We start from the raw sequence: 22,603 nt of genomic DNA, 5'->3' as shown, positions 1-22,603 counted from the left end.
GTGATTAATTTTCGGTTCTTTTTTTTTTTTTTTTTTTTTACTTTCTGAACTGTGAATGTTGTTTTCCGAGTAGAGGGTGAAAATAACATCATAAAATTAGATTTGAAAGCAGGTTTCAATTTACCAAAGCTTTACTGTTTAACAAATTGATTCTACATTTAGCTCATGTTTGCAGATAGAGACAATCATGTGCCTGGTTTTGAGATTCACATATGGTGTCAGAGTCTGTCATTTCTTGGGCTTTAACATCATCGTAATTACCATCATTGCACTGAAACATTCACTGCCTAGAATTTCCCAGAATGCACTGTTGAAACCCCTGAGTGTGGGTTGTTTGCTATATTCTCCCTTTTTTGTAATTAAGTATATTGTAAGAACATGTACAAGATGAAGTACAATAGCAGGAAAATCACCAAAAAATGTACAATATTCCTCTTCCCTTCCTAAAGGTCTAAATCGGATTGTAACATTAGAAATAATAATAAGTCAGATATGGAGGACAACCGCATATTTCATCTACAAGTGAGATGCAAGGCAAACAAATGGTACTAGAATAATATCAGTCATAAAAATTGTACAGTGATCTTGTTGATAAATAGCTATGTTTTAATGTGCAACCTTGTTACAGGTAATTGAATCATCAGCATCCTAGTATACTAGGATGATGATTCAATGATATGAATCAGCTGAACATGAACACAAATTTGGGCACTAGCATACAGCTTGATCCACTTAATATACACTGCATGAAAATTGGGATTTCCGACCCCGTAAACGGCCGTAAATCTCCCTATTTTTCGGCAGTTAACGACAATTTACAGCCTGTGAACGTCGCGTTCGTCTGTGCCGAATATTGTCGGAAACGAACCATGACGTATGCAGAGCGCTCGCGCCGGAGGTGTGAATGGCTCTAATTACCATATGAATAGCAGCTCCCGCCAGAGAAAGGCTTGAATTTCCTCACTCACTATTGGTTGAACCCACGTGGTTTAAACAAGAAAAATCACTCGTGATTGGTTGGCAGATCTGTTACTATTGGTCACCCTCGCTCATTATAAATTCAAAAAATTATAATATTCATATAAATTATATATAAATTATTTTTTTATATTCATAATATGCTATTCTGTGGTATATTCATGTCATTGTTAACCTATCGACTACTACACTATTACCATCAAGGACATGAATTTATAAAGGAAAGGAAAATTTGCCAGGGACATGCTGTTTATTCAAAGAAAGAGCTTTATTAGCACAAACACAAAACAATACACCTATGTACAAAGCATAGATCATCTGCACACACAACATATTGGAAGCTCAGTGTCTGTTTTCATCTTCGGAGCTGTAGGTGACTAGCGGCGCTCTCTCTGAATTCGATCCACTTTGAAAACGTCTGTGGTGTGTTGCCCTGTATTTAGGAGTCGCCTCTAATCTCGACTGCAGCGTAGCACAGAGTTCTGTGAGCTCCTGGCTGGTGGTTGAACTTCATCGGACATCAGATCTATGGTGGCGCACTTCCAAATGCCCACGTCATCCTCACCTAGCACACCGTCTCGCTTCTAGCAGCTGTAAAAACAATACAGACAATCAGTACTGTGATGCACTGTGTATGGACACAAAACATCTATTAATGCACATGAAAAATAGTCACATTGACTAAAAATCTTACCCTCTTTCTTCTCGCCCGACTCCGAGCTGAACTCTTCACAGCTTCGGCCTGCAATGCCAGATCTGGTTGTTTGTACCTGAAGCTCCTGCGTGCTGTCTCGTAGTATGTCTTACAGGCAGCTGGAAAACAATTAAATGAGAGTGATATGAATAAAAACAACACAAGTCACAGTAAAATGAAACAAGGAGAAAACAGTAAAAGTTACTTACAATGTCGTCATGATCAGTGTCATGAAAATCTGGACTTGCAGACATGGCTCTGAGTAAATGTGAGGTTACGCCCTCGTTATGAGGCGAGGTTACTCTGTGGAAACATGTATGATTAAGATCGTAAACTATAACGGATCTATTTTCAAGAGAATGAAAGAATATTCTTTGAATCTTACCTTTAAAATGTTTGTAAGTTTATATGAAAGTAAAAAAATAAAAGAATGTAAGATTCTTTTTTTATTTTTTTACCTTGATCCAGTTCGTAGCGCCCACAATTTGTCTCAGAGTTGTGAAGATGGCATACTGCTTCCTGTAAATTACAGGATTATTTACAAGTCGCCTCTAATCTCGACTGCAGCGTGGTACAGAGCTCGGTGAGCTCCTGGCTGCGAAAGGACGGAGGTCGCACAATCCATCCAGACATCCCGCCGACGATGCCGTCTTCCTCATCAGACATCAGGTCTATGGTAGCACACTTCCGAAGGCCCACTTCATCCTCAGCTAGCACACTCTGTCTCGCTTCTAGCAGCTGTAAAAACCAATAAAGATAATCAATACTGCGCAATACACTGCGTATGGACAACACACATCTATTAATGCACCTGAAAAATAGTCACATTGAGCAAAAACTAATCTAATAAATCGTACCGTCTTTCTTATCGCTCGACTCCGAGCTGAATTCACCACAGCTTCCGCCTGCAATGCAAGATCTGGTTGTTTGTACCTGAAGCTCCTGCGCACTGTCGTGTAATATGTCTTATAGGCAGCTGGAAAACAATTAATTGAGAGTGATATTAATAAGAACAACATAAGTCACAGTAAAATTAATAAGAACAACATAAGTCACAGTAATATTAAACAATAAAGTTTACTAGTTTGTTGACCAGGAATCATTACCTTTACAATCTCCGCTCCGTTAACATTCTGTCTCTAAATATCCCACGTGTAACAACTGAATTTGGTAAGACAGCTTTTAGTTATGCTGCTCCTTGGTGTTGGAATTTACTCCAAAAGGTTTTGAAGCTTTCTGTTCTTATCCCACTTGAACATTTTAAACAATTACTTAAACAATCCAAATTTGAACAATGCACATGTTTTCAATGAGCCTTTTATGTTATTTTCTTTTATGTTTATTTATTCTGTTTTGTGATTCTGTGTAACCTGTGTAATTGTTGCCCCAGGGCTCCCTTGTAAAAGAGATTTGACTATCTCAATGGGACATCACCTGGTAAAATAAAGGATAAATAAAATAAAATAAAAAAAATAAAGGAGAAAAAATGCAACCGGGTGAAATTCAAGAAATACACACCGGAAGCAAACTATGCTTTTTGAAATTGGGGTTTTATTCTGACTGCTGTTTAAAATAAGTGACAGCGGTCAATGGAAGCACAATTAAACACATAAAAGTCTGATTAAGAAAAAAGTTTGCCTTGTTCGAAGAGATTTCACAAGAAAAAAAAATAGATTTCACTAGTTAAACAAAAAAACAACAACAAAAAAAGAAATTGTAGAAACAGTTTACAGTAAATTTGAAGATGACAATCAAATGTCACAAAAAGCTTAACCAGTGGATCAATGCCCAAATCCACAGAATACTTAACTCAATTCATACTGAAATACAGTGTAATACATTGCAACTGGTCAGATTTAAATTGATTTCTCCAAACCAAAATACGTTACAATTAAATATGATAACACAAACTGGAATACGGCAGTGGCTGAGGTAACGTTAGGCCTAAGTTACAAGAGAAATAAAAGCACTTTAACAAAGCCACAACCCACGTTTAATCATGCCATGCGGAACCAGAAATATGCATTTAACCATTAAGTTATACTGTATAATCACAGAATATAGATTCAACTAATTAACAGATTTATCAAATAAACATGCCATCAGAAAATTTCCCCCATAAACCATGAAACGTACATACCCAATCCTTTACCGTCCGATCACCACGAGGTTCACTCGTCACACATGCGCTCCAAATAAATCTATAAACAAAAATGTACACATCAAATGTTCTTTTAACTTCGCTTCACAACTTATTTGTGCATATTAAAGATATTGGAGTAATATTTACCAAGAAAGAAGAACGTATAACACAGAATCCGCTCGATGCACGCACCGTCATGGAGCTCTCCTGAACAGTGTAAAATGGCGTCTCTGGTCGCGCGCACGCGTCCAGCACAAGTGAATAGTAGCGCGAGAAGAGAAGGATTTCTTAAAGGGGCCACACACATTTTTAATGCAAAATAGAAACGAGGTATATTTACACTACTACTAGGCCAGAAAAGTAACAAAAAAGTTACTTACACACAATATTGTCATTATCAGCATCATGTCAATTGATCTAAGTAAAAATATATGCACAGAATTGAGAAAATAGTATTTAGCCTATAGAGATAAATTGTGGCCTATCACAGGGCAAACATGTGAATGTTCACGGTACATTTTATGCAAACAACTCTAATCGTAGTTGTAACTCTATATGTACAGTAGGCATAATTCTTGTCATTGCGTGTGTGTATGCAGCATGAGTCAAATACAATCTTCTGTTTGTGTTGTATTATGCACAGTGGTTGGGCTCTAAGAGATTGTGATGCTGTTTGCATGGAATGCACATTTTACCTTTGTGGCAAAGCCTGATTGAAATTACTTGTTGAAATAAATGGTTTTGTGTCTTTTTTACATAACATTGGCTATTGCTAATGACACATAGTAACTAATCTAGCTACTTTCATTAAATATATCAATTTAAGCTAAAGTCTATAATTAGGCTTTACTGAGCCTGATCTATTAATACCAGAGATTTTCTTAGAATTAAGTAAATACCTTTTAGAAAAATGTTACCTGGGGTCTCACCGGGACACGCAAATATGAGTCGATCACCCCTATTTTATTCAAACTCCACTGGCTACCTGTCACATTCAGGATTGATTTAAAAAATTTACTATTTGTGTATAAAGCTCTTAACAAACCGGCCCCCAATATCTGACCAATCTCCTCTGCCCGTACACTCCATCTCGTACTTTGAGATCCAGTGATCACTGTGTTCTCATCGTGCCCAGATCCAGACTTAAAAAATGAGGCGACTGCACTTTTGCGACTGCAGGCCCAAAACTTTGGAACAGTCTACCCCTCTATATCAGACTAGCTCCCTCAATTTCCATCTTCAAAACATCCTTGAAAACTTATTTATTTTCTCTTGCTTTTAATACCCCTTGACTATGATACAACTATTGGCTTTTTTTTTTTATTTTTTTTTTTTTTTTATTGTCCTGTTTCTGCCCTGCATTTTATCTATTGCCCTGTACAGCACTTTGGTCAGCCTTGGCTGTTTTTAATTGTGCGTTATAAATAAATATTGTATTGTATTGTATTTTTTTTAGAATTAAGTTAATACCTTTTAGTCACCTGGGATAAAACTCCCCCTGCTACCCTCATTTGCATTTGTAAAGCTCACAGCAGTCTCATTTACATGTTAAAGCATTAGAGGGAGGGGTGTCATGGGGCAAGCAAGTCCCACGTCAATTTCCGACAGTTTGCAGTGTTGCCTGTAAATTGCCGTTTGCAGTCGTAAACCTGAACTTTCACGACAATCTACAGCGCCGGTAACTGTCGAAAATCCCACTTTTCATGCAGTGATATTAAGTAGATCAAGCTGTCTGCTAGTGCCCAAATTTGTGTTCATGTTCAACTGATTCACATCATAGGGAATTTAGGAGTGGATTGAGATGAAACTCTTTTTTGTTGACCCTTTCTTAATAAATTGCATGTATTCATTAACTGACTTATTTATTTAATAAAATATTTTCAGGTGAGGACCCACTGGTTGATGATCAGAGCGATCAGGACATCAACTCAGTGGCAGGTGTTCTTAAGCTGTATTTCAGGGGGCTGGAAAACCCCTTGTTCCCAAAGGAGCGTTTCCTGGATATGATCTCCACCATCAGTGAGTGTTGCATTCACATGCAGGAATGCTCAAAATGTCACTGGAGTGATTCAATCTGAAATTACTCCATAGATTCCTGTTATCTGTTGTATGCTCTTATTGGAACTTGGCTTTATCTTTCCAATTCTTTTTTTTTTTTATGTCTGTCAAGAGAATGTTAAATGAAACACAGATTGTGTTGTGTTGTGACTTGTGATTTCTGTTTTTTTTTTATATATAATTTTTTTTATTAATCAAGAATGCTTGAAATTGATCAAAAGTGACAGTAAAGATATTTATGTTGTTCGAAAGTATTTATATTTCCAATAAATGCTGTCTATTCATTTTCTATTAATTAAAAAATCCTGAAAAAATATATCACTGCTTCCACAAAAACATGAATTGCATTTTACAATATATTAAAATAGATAACTTATTTTAAGTTGTAATAATATTTCACAATATTACTGTTTTTACAGTATTTTTAAAAAATGCATCCTTAGTGAGCATAAAAGTCTTCTTTCAAAAACATTTTTAAAAAATCATACCAACCCCAAAGCTTTGAGCAGTTTGTAAACTTTGAATGTGGAGCTGTGGCTTGTTTTATTTGAATGTTGGTTTGTCGGTTACTTGTTTCAGAGCTTGAGTCATCCGCTGAAAGAGCCCACCACATCCAGCAGATCATCGTCACCCTTCCTCGCACCATCATCATTGTCTTGAGATACCTGTTTGCTTTTCTCAATCAGTAAGTGGCCGTTTCGTGTACCATACTTTGAACCAGCTGGTCCACAATCACACACGCACATACATTCTCAAAAGCGGGAGGCTAATCTATAATTTTACCGCATTACCGTCTTCACAGCTTCTCTGTCTTTACACTGTAAATCTCCTAGTAAATCACCATTTATATGAATAGCAGCAGTCTCAAGCAAAGACATTCATTATATTTACAAAGAGCTATTCAACAGCCCCCACTGTTCTTGTCTAATTTATGACCATGTCTGTCAAGGAGTGCTTTAGAGAGTATTTACGCCAGGAATAAAGCCATCAGTCTGTACTGTACTATACCTGTCCTCTTCTCCTGGCTTTTTATTAATGCTTCCTGTCCTCACCCTCCCCCAGACCAAACAGAGAATTTGATTTCACGTCATGAGTTTTCCCTCTGACTTCTTCCCCACTTTCATTTGCTGTCGGTGCCCGCAGCTCTTGCAGCTGTGAACTTCAGTCGAGAGTTCCCAATGAGAGATGAGCTCTCCTCTGTTGAAAGATAATGCACTGTACATGAAGATGAATTCTCTGGAATAAAGTTATGAATGAATGTTTTGAAATAGATGAATACGTTTTTTAAAAAGTTACTCCTGCAGTATTAGATCATGTAAAAAGCTTTTTTTTCTCTCTCTCTCTGTCTCTTCATCTTTCTAGTCTGTCCCAGTACAGTGACGAGAACATGATGGACCCATATAACCTTGCCATCTGTTTTGGACCCACTCTGATGCCCATCCCGGACGGTCAGGACCCTGTGGCCTGCCAGGCTCATGTTAATGAGGTCATTAAAACCATCATCATGCACAATGAGGTCATCTTCCCCAGTCTGCGAGAGCTGGACGGCCCTGTCTATGAGAAATGCATGACTGGAGGAGAGGAGTACTGGTGAGTTTGAAGATTTTAGCTGGATTTTGTTGTTACTGAGGAATGTCATAATTTCTCCATTAAATCCAGCTGTGGCTTAAACTGAGCTCTACTCCAAATGAATGGGGAGTTTAGCACTCAGGTCATATGTAGATGAATACCTTTGGATGACTTTTGGAACTTATAGCTAAAAGCTATATTTTTACTTATAAAACAGATGGTTATAAAATTTGATTGAACCCGTACAAAAATGATTGTAGTGTTACAGTGGTGGTTGGTATCAGATGGAAAATAATATGGTTCTTTTACTGTATATATACTATTGTTCTAATAGATTAGCAGATTAATATTCCATGGCTTTCACATGATATTCCGGGGTACTTAATGGAAGTGGTTTGCTTTCATATATAATCAAAGCAAACCACTTCCATTAAGTACCCCGGACATTTAGTAATAAATGTAAATAAGTTCAATAAATGTGACTTGTGGCTTTTAGTCCTCTATGCTCATCAAACCATTTGATGGAGTCTTTCATATTGATACTATCAGGATTGATAACTAATGGCATGACATTGCAAAACTGTAATTGCCATGGTTTTTCCAATGCTGGCATTATCACATGTGCAGCTATTGTGTTTACTGTGCTCTTAAACGTCTCCCTCTCTTTGTGTTTGTATATTCACACAGTGACAGCCCTCATAGTGAACCAGGCACCATTGATGAAGCAGACAACTGCACCGAACCACACACAAGCGATGATGGTACACCCATTTTTGCAATCATTCATTGCTTTATACACACTCTTATTATTGTCTCTTATGGAAGGATGTTGTATTCAATTCTATTGCATAAGAGACCACAAATAATCAAAAGCAGAAATCAGCATTTGAGGTTTGTAGCTTAGTCAATAGAAGCACAGTCAGATTTGTATGCTAGCCTTTGGAGTGAATGGAATCAAAACGACCACATATTGCTGCTTAAAAAACAGAAAAGTTGTGTTTGTGTGTGTGCGCACGCACATGCATGGCAAACACCTAATTGATGTCAAAACTGGCATTGAAACATCTGGGCCATAATCAGTTTGATCTAAACAGTTGATCTAAAAAAAATACAAATAAAAGAAAATACAGATTTAGAAATTTTGAGGAAAAAAATGAGTGCAGTCAAAGTCTCATATTGGCTGTGGTTGTATGAATAATATATAGTATATATATATTATTCATACATACAACCACCGCCAATATGAGACTTTGACTGCGCTAATTTCTTTCCTCAAAAATTCTAAATTTGCATTTGTGTCGTGTTTTCCAGTAAAACATCTAACTGTCCTAATATGAAATGCATTTACTTGAGCAGCAAGAATGTCTCAGATGTTACATGCTTTTAGTGAGTATATCAAATGAAATAGATTTTTCTTCCCCCTCTGGTAAATAGTTTGTTCTTGTTTTTAGTATTAATAAAAAATTTCCAGTGGGATAAAAAAAAATGAATTTATGATATATTCTCTGAAACCAAGTCATATTGTCATTTTTGTTTTTGTGTGTACAATTTTGCTTTCAAAATGTTTTTTAAAAAAAAACTATTAGGTAATAATAATAAAGGTCATTTTTATTTTTCGCTTTTAAGGTTTTTTTTTTTTATTTAATTTTATTTTTTACAGGAAAACAACCAAAATACTGATTAAGAAGATATAAATAATAAAGAAATGCTTCATACACACCAGGTTGTGGTGTTTGGTGAATATTATGATTGACATCTAGTTCAGCCAATCAGAGTTGTGCCCTTTAAGCAGTGTGTATCCTTATTGGCTGGTGGGCTATGAGGAGATAAGAAAGATGAAAACTGCCAGCACAGATTCATACACGGTTATGTGAGATTCCAGGTCGTCTTAAAAAGAGCCATTCTCTCTGCTTTTTTCCTCTCCCCCGCCTCACCCTCTTCATTTCTCAAATATAAATGATAACATTGTCTAGCAACGTTTCCGTTGCTATATTAAATGAAGAAGCAGACGGAAATATCTCTTTCGGCCCAGTTTCAGCAATCTTTGCGCTTCATCTCTCTCTTTCAGCCCCTGGTTTTCTCTGCTTAATTGCCTCCTCCTTTGGCTTTATCAGTTTGTTTTCCTTCTCTCCCTCTCTCTTGCACACTCTTTGTTCAGGGTGAGTAAACAGGTCTCACGGGGCTTCCTGCGCCTGCTCCCTTCATTTACTGATTGATGGAGCTGCACTCGCTCGCTAACCCAAAACATCAGCCACACCGCTGATACTATCTCACGCATACAGCATGCTGCTCATTAAAGAAGTCATACCAAGTTTTTTTTCAGTTTCTCTAAAACGGTTCACCCTTTAACTGATGAATTAAGAATTGATATTTTTTATCACAAAAAATAGAGCATTGTTTGTTTTTCTATTTAAAGGTGCACTTTTTTCCACTTTAAGGTGCTGTAAGCGATTTCTGAGTAACACTCTTGATAAACACACCCCTCAGTTCATTGCTCCGCCCCCAGAATTAACGAACACGCAATGCAATAATAATTCCTCTGACCTTTTCTTTTTTGTAATGTCTTTCAGCCATCTCTCTTTCTACAGTATTTCTTCAAACCTCTTGCTCACTCTCTCTTCTCCCTCATCATGAGTGGACACGCCCCCTACTGCCGATTGGCTACTAGTGTATTGTGGTGCTCAGTCCGATCCACTTTCAGCAGCGTTTCTCAGAAATCGCTTACTGCACCTTTAAAGTTTTACACATAAAGAAATTATTACTGCAGTTCCTTTTACAAATTTTTAAAGTTGGCATGAAAGGGAAGTTACAATAATCTTCTCTTCCTTATTGTGAAATATATCGAGTGAAACAACTTCTTGAACAAGAAAAAATGTAGGGCGGAACAGAAAAAGAAATTAGGGGCGAGACTTGATTTTGTCCATCGGTAATTGATTGGATTGTTGTGGTTTGCTATTGCTGTGATCTCATGTGAGTGACAGATTGTCTTGTCCTCACGCCGAAAAACAATAATGATGTGCATGGATAAATCATTTATAATAAATACTGCAATATTCCATAAAAAGCAAGAAATGTCGATTTTGATTTCATGGTGACTTTAAAATGGAGTACATTCAGATAATATAAGTGACCTAGTGGGCTATCTATTTTTAGTTAAAATGTGGAAGGCTTCCTGTACAAAAACAGTCTGTTATGCTGCTTGCAAACTGGTTTTTGTTATCCTATTATTTTAATATATCGTCATAATCATAAACAGACTGGTTTGTAGCTCAAGTTTACTTCTCATTCTTACATTTAGTCGTTTAGCTGAATAGGTAAATCATTCTTCTAGTGATTTACCTATAGCACCTAATTAATCAGAAATCCAGCACCTTCACAGGAAATAGCTTACTTCTGCATTGAAAAATAAGGTGGATTATAAAAGACAAATTGTGATTGAATGACCAGCCATGTCTTGCAATTTTGAATTAAACGCATACTTCAGGATAAATGACCCTTCTCTCTGGAGCTCATCAGCTAAAGCCCACCTTATGCATGACTTCAGGACTGTTTGAAGTCACATGCTTTAGCTCCAAAACAGCGTTATCTCAACTTTCCCTGTAACCCTCGACACATGCTGAGAAACCGCAATCAGATTCTGAGCCTTCAATCCAGCCAATCAGGTGCAGTCACAATGGAAACAATCAGACGACATACAGAACAGCAAAGGCTGATTTTCTCTCTCTCTTCATTTCCATTCTTCCTCTTTCCTTCCACTTCTGTGCCATGCCTGGATTTAATTTCACCCCTGGGTGGAGATCCTAATGAAACTGATTGTTTTTTTTTTTAGTTGACTTGGAGATTTCTGCCAAACGCTGATTTGCTCTGTATATCTCCTTAACCCTGAATGACCCCACTGTCTGTTTGCCCCTGGCAGCGTCTGGGGTGGGGGGTGAAGCGTGAACTGATCTGTGGTCATATGATGGCATTGGTCACGTTAAATGGAAGCTGGGTGGCAGATTTGATAGGATTTAGATAAAGTCCAGTTTGCATTTTTAGTAGCCCATCTGTATTAGAACTGTGCCTGTTTCTTTGTGGTCCTGATGAGATCATATCCTCTGATGTGTAAGACCATAATGTGATGACTGTGAATCTTTATGATATGGAATATAGGGTCTATTTGAGAAATAAATTAACCTTTTGCTGTGCATGAGCCTGTTGATGTTGAACAGTATTTTTGTCTTAGCAATATTGCATTGTTCAAAAGTTAGTTTTTTGTTTTGTTGTTGTTGTTGTTTTTGTGTATTAATACTAACACTTTCTCTTCTATTCTATATCTATTTATAAAAATAAAAAAAGATCGGAGCACTTGCATAATGTTGTCCAATTGTTAGTTTAACTGCTTCTATTGTTCTCATTTGTAAGTCGCTTTGGATAAAAGCGTCTGCTAAATGAATAAATGTATATGTAAATATATAGTGTGTTGGTGTACTTGTACAACTATCTTTGTGAGGACCAGTTTGAGTTTTAGACCATTGGAGTGAGGACAAATAGAGTAAAGTGAGGACATTTTGGCCGGTCCTCACTTTCTGAGACCCCTTTAAAGGCCTGTTTGAGGGTCAAGACTTGGTTTTAGGGATACGGTTATAATTAGGTTAAGGGTAGGTTTAGGGTAAGGGTTCGGGTTAGGCATTTAGTTGTGATGGGTAAGGTTAGGGTAAGCGGCTAGAGATTGCATTGTGTCAGTGAATGTCCTCATAAAGATAGATGTACAAGAGTGTGTGTGTGTTCAGTGTTGTGCAGTAGTTTTGCGTTAGGTCTGGACAGACAAATTGGAAACTGATCTGGACATGGTGTGTGTGTGTGTGTGTATGTATGTTTTGCTGAGAATCAGCTGGGAGCATGACAGATTTGAGTCTGTTGCAGTGCTTTGAAGCTCTTTGAAAATTTGTTGACATAATTCTCTGTGCAAACATGCTAATGAGCCCTAGTTTCACTGTTCCTCTCTCTTTCTCATACACACACAGAGGTGGAGCAGATTGAAGCCATCGCAAAGTTTGACTACATGGGTCGGACTCCTCGAGAGTTGTCCTTCAAAAAAGGCGCATCCCTTTTGCTGTATCATCGTGCATCTGAGGACTGGTGGGAGGGCAGGCACAACGGGGTTGACGGCCTCATACCCCACCAGTATATAGTAGTACAAGACCTGTAAGTATCTATACTAAATAATTACTTTTTTAATCTAATTAATTTGAGTTATTTTATTATTTGGTGCGTAACACAAATGTTTTTTGCTACGGACATGAGTGGTACCTCACTGCCGCTTGTTGAAGAAAGGTCCTACTATTACTTTTTTTGAGTAAGACTTTGATGTTTGCATCAAAACTGATAAAATTGGAAAAATCCTATAGGAACCTGAGCCATATTTACCAGGGGGCGTATTACAGAAACGTTCTATCTTAAGTCTTAAGTTAAGATCTGACAAGTTAATTTAGGATTTTTCACAAATTTATATTACAGAAGCAAATCTTAGTTGATTTAGGATTTTACAAAATTTCCTCTTATCTGTAGTTAGGAAATCTTAAACCCCTCCTTCGAGTTCGGTAATCAGCTCAAGGTCTGTTACCAATCAACCAATACGCGCAAACAGCTGCTGTGAATTAACACGGAAAAACTTAGATAATAGAAATAACTGAGATTAAAATGGAGAAACAAAATAAGTGGTGCTTTTTCATTAAGTAAAGTTTTGATAAGCTTGGTAGAAAAGGCAAAGCATAATCCTTTTATTTCATAGGAGTCTGTAATTATTTGTCAGAGTTTTGTTGTCAAAGTGCAGCACATAATTTGGGTGTTCACAAAGTCTTTCCACCATCAAACATCGCTGTTCTTCATCTTATATCATTAATAAATGTGACGTCATTCTCAGACAGGGCTATTATTATGTGATTTTTATAGTTGGCTATGGTTTTTTGTGGCGTTAGGATGCTTCTGTAATACCATTTTCCTATCTGTAGTTAAGATAAGATTATGTACTTAAGAAATGTCATTTTGTAATAGCTTTTGTCCTAAATGAGGTCCTAACTGAAATTGCCATGGTTACCAAACAGATAAGATAGGATCTCTCTGTAATGTGCCTCCAGGACGTCATTGAGACTGTGGACTTGTACCAGTAAAGGCTGGAAAACACTTGCATGATAAAGAGTTGCTTTGGTATTGGGATCCTGCGGGTCCTGCGGGATCTGGTGGAAACGGGTGGTTTTACCTTTGCTGTTCATTTACTTTTGTATTTGTAGTGTATTATATTGCGTGTTTTGATAACAGGTTTTGATATCCTCCAACTGCATGGAATCATAGTCTGAAGCTAAAAAATCAGAGTCTGTGCCTATCGCACACTATGTGTTTTTCTGTGAAATCTGTCAACTCTGATTGACCAAAATCTGCCAACTGGCGCAGACTTTTGGCAACTATTGTTAACTTATCCAGAATGCAAATCAGGGCAAAAATCTGAGCAAAAGTCATGTAGTATATTCCAGCCTTAAGTAACAACATAGCAACATGCTAAAACTAATCAGAACCCCTTAGCAACTTAGCAGTTTCACCAACCACATTTTTGTCAGAAAAATGTAGTTACTATTATGCACGGGAGTCTTGGCACTAGTTACAGGACAGTTCAATGCATGTTGTCTTGTGAAAGTGTTGCACTCTGGGTAATATATGACTAATCAACCAGGCCATCTGGCCTGAGTTCATACCTTAATAGCTCAAGTGAGAATCAAATAGTTCCCGCCATTAACACTATACACTTTAATTAAACTTTAACAGCACTTAGTGGCAGTTGAAGAATGCTCTGAAGTCTTTGGCAAGGGCCGTGACACTATAGAAGCCTAATTGTGTTTCTGAAGTACCAAGCATTAGCGGCACCCTAATGTGCTAGGCATGCATTTATGTCAAAGCCTGTTGTGTGCACTGGGACACGACATGCTTCACTAAGGCTAAAGTGAGCTGAAAGAAAGACAACCTTCTCTCTTACTTTTTATAAGGTCTTGAGATGACATGAAATTGCAGTGTCCTTGAGTTGGTCATATTTATATCAACGGCTGATATTAACTGTCCTACCGCTGTTTCAGTAATTACTAAAATGATGACATGCTCATTATCTCTTTGTATGGTTTAACTGATGTCAGTTTGATGAATGAGTTTATTAAAAGGGTCAGTCCATGCCCCATTCCTAATATTGCAAGATTTGACAGCAGCAAATAAGGAAAATTGAGGTTGCTAAAATGAAAAGAGCATGGAGACAACCCGTTGCCAGTTACACTACAGGCTGGAATAACCAAAATCTTTGATCACAATAGTTATTTTTGCTGTAAATTCAACACCAAAATGCTTTAAACACAACATAGCCATATGATGTTTATTTTCAGTAATCTAGTGACTTAAAGGGACAGTTCACCCAAAAATGAAAATGATCCCATAATTTACTCCCCCTCAAGCCCCCTCATTCTAGGTGTATATGACTTTCTTCCTTCTGGCAAACACAATCGGAGTTATATATAAAAAAAATATCCTGGCTCTTCCAAGCTTTATAATGGGATTGAATAGTAACTGAGATTTTGGAGCCCCAAAAAAGTGCATCCATCCATCATAAAAGTAATTCATACGATTCTAAAACGAAGCGATGCGTTTTTGTAAATATGAAATATATCCAATGGAAAAATACCCATATTTATAACTTTTTAAACAAAAACTTTATAAACTAAACAGCGAGTCTAGTTCCGGTGGAAGAGTGACCTCTGACCCGACACATGACGGATTGACGAACGCGGAAGTGCAGAGGATAGAGCAAAACAAAATGGTGGTCACGATTTAGAAGTCTAAAACAAGAATTTTTTAAGAGAAATGTTGGAGGAGCTTGAGTTTGTTACCCAGCCCTGTTTATTTGAACTGCGAGAGCCGTCTACTCTCACCTAAGCTTACGCTACTCTTACGTCATACGCTTGAATTTGACCCTCTCGTGAATGCGTGGACGGATATTACCGGAAGCTAGTGATTAGTTTATAAAGTTATAGTTACGGATATTTTTCTTACAATAACGCATCGCTTCACTTTAAAAGGCCTTTATTAACCCCCTGGAGCAGTATGGATTACTTTTATGATGGATGGTTGCACTTTTTTGGGCTTCAAAATCTTAGTTGCTATTCACTCCCATTATAAAGCTTGGAAGCTTGGATATTTTTTAATTTAACTAAACTAATATACGATTGTGTTTAGCTGATAGAAGAAAGTCATATACACCTAGGATGGCTTGAGGGTGAGTACATTATAGGATAATTTGTATTTTTGGGTGAACTATCCCTTTAAATGCTTAAAAAATGAAAGGTACACAAAGTTCGAGATGAAATATTTTGCAAATTGCGAGCCAGTAAATCGCTGAATCCATGTTCATCAAACATCTTGTGAAAAGCCATACCAGAAGAATGGACGCTGTTTGAGTGGATCAGCTTCCTGTTAATGGCAATGGTTTTGAAATTAAGTGTTCAACAAGTATGTACTTCATTGTAGTGTGTTTAAAAGGCTATCAGTAAACAGGACTGCTCAAAGATTGCATAATGAAACACTTGGGCTGTTGACTTTTTCGGAGACTTTTTTTTCCCATGAATGTGACGCTCAACAGCTTCAGATTACCAAACACCTTCTGCTGTCGTCTCCCAAGAGAACTGTAAAAGCAGGCCGAGAACATGCTGTGAAACTGTGATCAGTGGATGTTTGCTTGCTGTGGGCTGAATGAGACATGAAGTGAGAGGGATGTTGGGGCTGCTGGGACTGAAAAATAAGAAACCAGATGCTTGTTTCATTGCCAGCTTTATGTACATTTGTTTTGTGTGTGACAGTTTAGCTGGTGAACATTATGATGTACTCTACCGTTCAAAAGTCGACTGTCTTCATGATGTCTTCATGATAATTCAGCTTTGCCATCACAGGAATAAATTCATTTTTTAAATATATTCAAATAGAAAACTGAAAAAAACAAAAAACAATTACATTTTTAAGTAGTGTACTTAGTTTATATATCCTACATTTTAAAATGACTTCACTTATATAATCCATAAATTTGCCTGTGGTTTTGTTTTCAAATTACTGATATGATAAATAAGTGTTTTATTATTTATTTTAATTATTTAGGTCCATTTGTTAATCAATCAAATTGCACTGCTTGGAATCTTTCATAAGCCATCAGTGGTCTGCAGAGAAACATACGTTTTTTTGTCTCTTTCTATTTAGGGATGATGCGTTCTCTGATAGCCTGAGTCAGAAGGCTGACAGCGAGGCCAGCAGTGGACCTTTACTGGACGATAAAGCCTCATCCAAAAACGATCTGCAGTCCCCATGTGAACCTTCGCATGATTACAACTTTGGCGGGGTCATGGGCCGGTCAGTGGCTGATTACACAGAATTCTGCTTGCATTTATTCCACATATTTTCAGTCTCAGAAAAAAATAATGATCTAAATTATCCTGTTTCTCCTCGCAGCTTACTTACTCATCTCTTAAGGCTTGTTTGTGACACGAATATTTAACAAAAATCGTTAGACTGTATAGTATTTGCATTCAGCTTTGAGCTAAAACACAGTGTGACTGTCTGTATTTAAGCTTGTTTGCAATCTCATTGTGTATTTCTGCAGGGTTAGGTTGCGTTCGGATGGGTCTGCCGTTCCTCGACGCCGCAGTGGCACTGACTCTCACAGTCCTCCACGAGACACACCACCACGGGCCGCAGCCTGCCCCAGCAGCCCACACAAAGTGGCGGTCACTAGGGGCCACATAGAGAGTCCCGAGAAGAGACGTTTGGGAACCTTTGGCAGTGCGGGAAGCATTAACTACCCTGAGAGGAAGGTCTATCCTGAAGGTCACCCGCTCAGGCCTGTTCCAGGAGCAACGAGACACAGCAGCCTTGGGGACCACAAGTCCTTGGAGGCTGAGGCTTTAGCTGAGGTGAGCGAGAGCGGGAGCACATTTTTTAGATTCTCATTCAAATTCACAGTATTATAGAGCAAGACAGTGTTATTTCAGAATCACTGAGAGACTATTATTGTTCTTATTAATATTTTGAATTAGATTTTACCTTTATACTTTCCATTTTTATGGTCTATATGTATGTAAAGTTAACATAAAGTTACACTAAATGAAAATGGGTAATATAGTAAATCTAGCTGAAATTTAAAAAAAAAAGTTACAATTTTTGCATATTTTATTTCAGTTATATGTTATTTCAAGTAATGAAAATGGGTAACGCTTTATTTTATCGTACTTTTTACACGCTAAATGTAGTTACTGTCATCATAAGTATATATATATATATATATGTATATGTGTATATGTGTGTATATATATGTATGTGTGTAATATATTTATGTATGTATGTATGTATGTGTGTGTGTGTGTGTGTGTGTGTGTGTGTCTGTTTGGGTTTGTGAGAAAAAAAACACTATTTGAAGTATCATTCAAGTCAAGGCAGAGATTTGGAAAGAAAAATAATAAACAAGCACCATTAATTATTCACAAAAGTTATTAAATTAAATTAATTAAATTAATTTTCTATTAGTGCTGTCAAATCGATTAATCGCATCTAAGATAAAAGTTTGTGTCTATATAATATATGTGTATTGTTATAGTTGTTATAGTATATATATATATATATATATATATATATATATATATATATATATATATATACATACATAAAATAATAAACTGTATACACATACACATTTATTATATAAACACAAACTTTTATGTTAGATGCGATTAATCGCGATGATTTGACAGCACTACTTTCTATACAATCTTATTTAAATTACCCTGATTTAAATACATGATATTTAAACATAAATTTCTATTGCTATAAAATCGAACATTAAAATATTTTCATTAAGTGTACCATAAATCCTCCTATATTTTGTACCCTTATAAATCAAAGCTCAAAAGGATTCAGAAATACTTTTAAGTTATAGTCATGAAAGCTTTTTGGTCTTTCTCTTTGAGCCTTGCAATTAGCCCAGAATTCTGTGCCTGAAGAAGCTGGCAAGATTGAGTCCAGCAGAAACAAAGAGCTGGCACTAAAGACAGATATCAGCATGAACGAGATAGGCTGGCACTGATCCATCTTTTTCATTTGCACACAATTAAATAATGAAGTCTGTGGCACATGGAACAGTTAATGATCTTTTGTAATGGCCCCTTTGTGTCTACGCTCACCTAATGAAAAGAAAACGGCTTATGTGAATACAGACATCAAAATGAAGGCATGATGGATATTGTTGGAGAGAAATGTGTTGTTTTGTGAATTGATAATGCATAATAAGCACAGACTACATGATCTAAATAACATTACTGCTTGATGTTCAGTTTGTGGTGTGTGTGTAAATGTGTTTAGGGGTGTGTGTGGGGTTATTGATGACGTCTGCTCGGTAATAAGACCTTGCGAGGTACTTTTTTTCTGCGTGAGCATGTGTCTTCATGAGCCTTTTATCTTCCGAGCATTAAACTTTTATGGCATGCTCAGCTGCAAGACAGAACGGAGATGGTCGGTCTTGAAAGAGGAATGGAAAGCAGTGAGTTTATAGTCTATCAGGACGGCAGCGACGCTGTGTGTATATCAAACATAATCTGCCTCCGTGATATACTAGACCGCTCCGGAAGAAAGTAAGATGAATCCCCAGGAAAGATGAGAGATTTCTAAGGCCATACAGCTCCATAAATACTTTCTGTGCAGAAAAACAACAAATTGAAGTTATCAATCATTTTCTTACAGCATGGTTCTTATTAGTGGTGCTAGAGGATTTAAACAAATCCCTAATGCTTGACTTTGCTATATTAGAAAAACTTGACAAGTTAATACAGTTAATCAAGTACCATTAGGAAAGCTATTTTCAACATAATGCCTAAAGAAATAGATGAATAATTGTTCAGTGTTAATCTCACTCACTGTAATCACAATTACAGACAAATAATGTGATAACATATATTCAACATGACACAATTTTTATTAAAAAAAAAAAAAAAAACTAGGTTATGAATAAAATGCTTGAAAATAATGTTTAAAATTAAACCAAATGTTCATTAACTAAACATTACTTTTGTTTAACTCAAAACATACAGTTGAAAAAAAAAAAATATATATAGAGAGAGAGAGAGAGAGAGAGAGAGAGAGAGAGAGCATATATTAGACAATATATTAGGCATTATGTTAAAAATAGCTTTCCTAATGGTACTTCATTAACTGGATTAAATTGTCTTAACTTAAAAACTGAACAATATTTTTGTTACAGGACATTGAGAAGACGATGAACACTGCACTTCATGAGCTCCGTGAATTGGAACGGCAGAACACAGCCAAACAAGCTCCCGATGTAGTTCTGGATACGTTAGAACCGCTGAAGAACCCGGTGAGCTCAGAGCCGGCGAGCCCCTTACACACCATCATGATCCGAGACCCGGACGCGGCCCTGAGGCGCAGCAGCAGCTCCACCTCCGAGATGATGACCACCTTTAAACCGGCGCTGTCCGCCAGATTGGCCGGAGCCCAGCTCAGACCTCCGCCTATGAGACCCATGCGCCCCCCTCCCACGCAGCACCGCTCCAGCAGCTCCAGCTCCTCTGGGGTGGGAAGCCCTGCCGTGACCCCCACAGAGAAGATCTTTCCTAACAACGCAAGCAGTGCTGCAGCTTCCTCCGCCAACTCGGGCGAGAAACCCGGAACCATGTAGCCCGTGGTGTGATGCAGCTACCTGTGCCGGTGAGGGCGAACCAGGGCACGATGCTGCAGCGAGGAAGTTCAGGAGTGCTTTTCTTTCCATTTTCTAATGTATTTTTTGAGCCTAGAAGATTTCGAAACTGAAGCCTAGTGGTCGGCACGTGCTCTTACGCGTTGAGCCTGGTTGTGGATGATATGAGTTGAGTCTGGCTCAGGTGATCTCCCACATTCCATTCTGTTCTTACCATAATTTCCTGTCCTCTCTGTGAAAGAGACAAAAAAAGTAAAATACAAGAAAAAACTAATTTTATAGGGTACATTTCATGCAACTGAGCTGCATTATATAAAGTATGATTAAAAAAAAATCCTCGTTTTTATATCATTATTAATTTTACCTCAGAATTAATATTAAGTTGTCCTTTTTGGCCTTCTTATTCTTATGTGAACTTTATTTAGAGCAAGATTCTCTGCACTGGTTGGCCAGAAGAGTTCTGTTATTCATTGGAGGACTGTTCTAAGATAAGCGATAAGACCCTCCTTCAAGAACTGGACTGTACATATAATAGAACCAAACGGTCACTCAAAGACTGTCTAACATGGCCACCTTTGAGCTGTTGTAAATAGAGATATACTGTACTTGAACTTGTAATGCCTTTCGTTTGTAGAATAAGCGATATACATCTAAGTAACAACATAGCCAAGCTGTATACATATATGAGATGCAGAAAACCAATATACCAACTAATTCTAAGAAACCTGTGGTAAAATGTAGTTTTACTTGTATATAAAGTTTGGGTAGATTCTTTTTTGTACAGCCGAGGACATGACCAGGCAGGGAGACTAGAATGGCAAACGCTTTTACAACCAATAAGCAAACAAATAATGAATCAATAGTCAGTCTGAGCCATTAATATTATTATTAGTTTGGAGAGTGTTCTACCTTTTTCCTAATTTTTGTTTGCTAATACAAAAAGCAGTTCTTCATGCTTCATTCTCTAAAGTTACATGGTTTTAGGGTATTCCCGTGAGCTCCCTCCATATTATTGCAAGCATCCATCAATCTATATACTATAAGTATCCATATACTCTGTCAACTGATTATATGAATATTAATACTTGCTAAAATAACCAGATGTTACACAAGTGGCCAGTGTTTTTGTGACCTCAAAAGGGTGAATCAAACAATGTGTCCATGTCATAGTAAAATAAATCTAGGGATGCACCGATATGAACATTCTGGCCGATACCGATAACCGATATTCCTTTATATTTGAAAGCCGATTAATCTAAACCCAAATTTTACTACATAATTTTTGAGAGCCTGGTTACAAAAATATGACATACGACAGACTTGTGTTGCACATGTTTAACTGTGTTTTCTTTTATTGAAGTGATTCCAATAATATTTCAAGCAATTCAAAACCGTAATGGCGAACAGTTTGAAGTTCTTCACCTTAAGTGTCTCATCTGAAGGAAATAATCCATTATTTATCGGCTTTAATATATCGGCCAAATTTTCGTATCGGGCCGATAACAATAAAAATGAACCCATATCGGCCGATACCGATATGGTAGCCGATATATTGTGCATCTCTATATAAATCCTCAAAATAGTTCTCATTTTCTTATGCAAAATATATTTTTATAATTTTTTTTGTCTTGGCTTTGGGATAATCTGGACATCTTGTTGTGAGATTCACCCAAAAACAGTCTTGTTTATGTCAGATATATGGTGCAAAGCACTGCGCATTTCCCAGTGTAATAAATTATACATTTGTAAATACATACCGCTCTCTCTCTCTGGTGAGGTACACAACCTTCCTCCCAATCTAAATTTTCAATAGCCTAGAGAAACCAGCTCCAACAAGAGAAGCTTCACTGCCCCCAATCTGTCATATCATCTCTGGTTCATCCTCAGCGTTACCCCTCCTCCCTGAGCTGTGCTTGAAGAGGGAATACCCAGTCGTGAACAAAATTTGCCCGACTGACCTAGATATCCACTTAAATACGCTGAACCCAAAGCTTTAATCTCATCTTCAATGATTTTACTTTTACAGTTTGCCTTAGGATTTGCCACTTCACGCAGTCCAATCAGTGTGACCGTATGCGAGAGCTTGTGTAGCTTTGAAAAAATATATAAAAAACAGTACTGTTACTACGCACAAGAACTATTTAGATTTGCATTTAAAGCCATGCTTGATTTGTTACATCACGTGTCTGAGTTAGGCGTTGTTGCCATGCTGATTTGCGCTTGCGTTAGGAGCATAAAAATTTGAAAATCACTTTCAAGACTCCATGCCCTGTTGCTGCCATCTCGAATTTCTTTTAACAAATGATTAGGCAAAGACTGGTAATTAGCTTCTGTCTGAATTCCTCAGCTTTGTATTAGCATGAGCCTGTTGTCCGCATGTGAGGGAGATCGACGAGCA

The 22,603-nt window shown here is 37.3% G+C and overlaps 1 protein-coding gene across 3 annotated transcripts in view; it reads left to right on the top strand.

The window, feature by feature from the left end:
- Positions 1-20,530, top strand: part of srgap3 (SLIT-ROBO Rho GTPase activating protein 3) — a 92,639-nt gene extending 72,109 nt beyond the window's left edge. For 2 of the 3 annotated variants that reach the window (XM_079884564.1, XM_079884563.1), the window contains exons 15-22: positions 5,700-5,834; positions 6,453-6,558; positions 7,236-7,463; positions 8,130-8,203; positions 12,449-12,629; positions 16,704-16,853; positions 17,104-17,413; positions 19,750-20,530. In XM_079884564.1, coding sequence (XP_079740690.1) covers positions 5,700-5,834; positions 6,453-6,558; positions 7,236-7,463; positions 8,130-8,203; positions 12,449-12,629; positions 16,704-16,853; positions 17,104-17,413; positions 19,750-20,187 — 1,622 coding nt within the window. In that variant the 3' untranslated portion in view covers positions 20,188-20,530. Of the gene's footprint in view, positions 1-5,699; positions 5,835-6,452; positions 6,559-7,235; positions 7,464-8,129; positions 8,204-12,448; positions 12,630-16,703; positions 16,854-17,103; positions 17,414-19,749 lie in introns of those variants that run through there. The other variant, XR_013822617.1, reaches the window with a different exon arrangement.
- Positions 20,531-22,603: the final 2,073 nt, after the last annotated feature.

This window comes from Squalius cephalus (genome assembly GCF_949319135.1).
Source record: "Squalius cephalus genome assembly, chromosome: 10".
Classification (NCBI taxonomy): domain Eukaryota; kingdom Metazoa; phylum Chordata; class Actinopteri; order Cypriniformes; family Leuciscidae; genus Squalius; species Squalius cephalus.
This window is presented reverse-complemented; position numbering and strand designations above follow the sequence as displayed.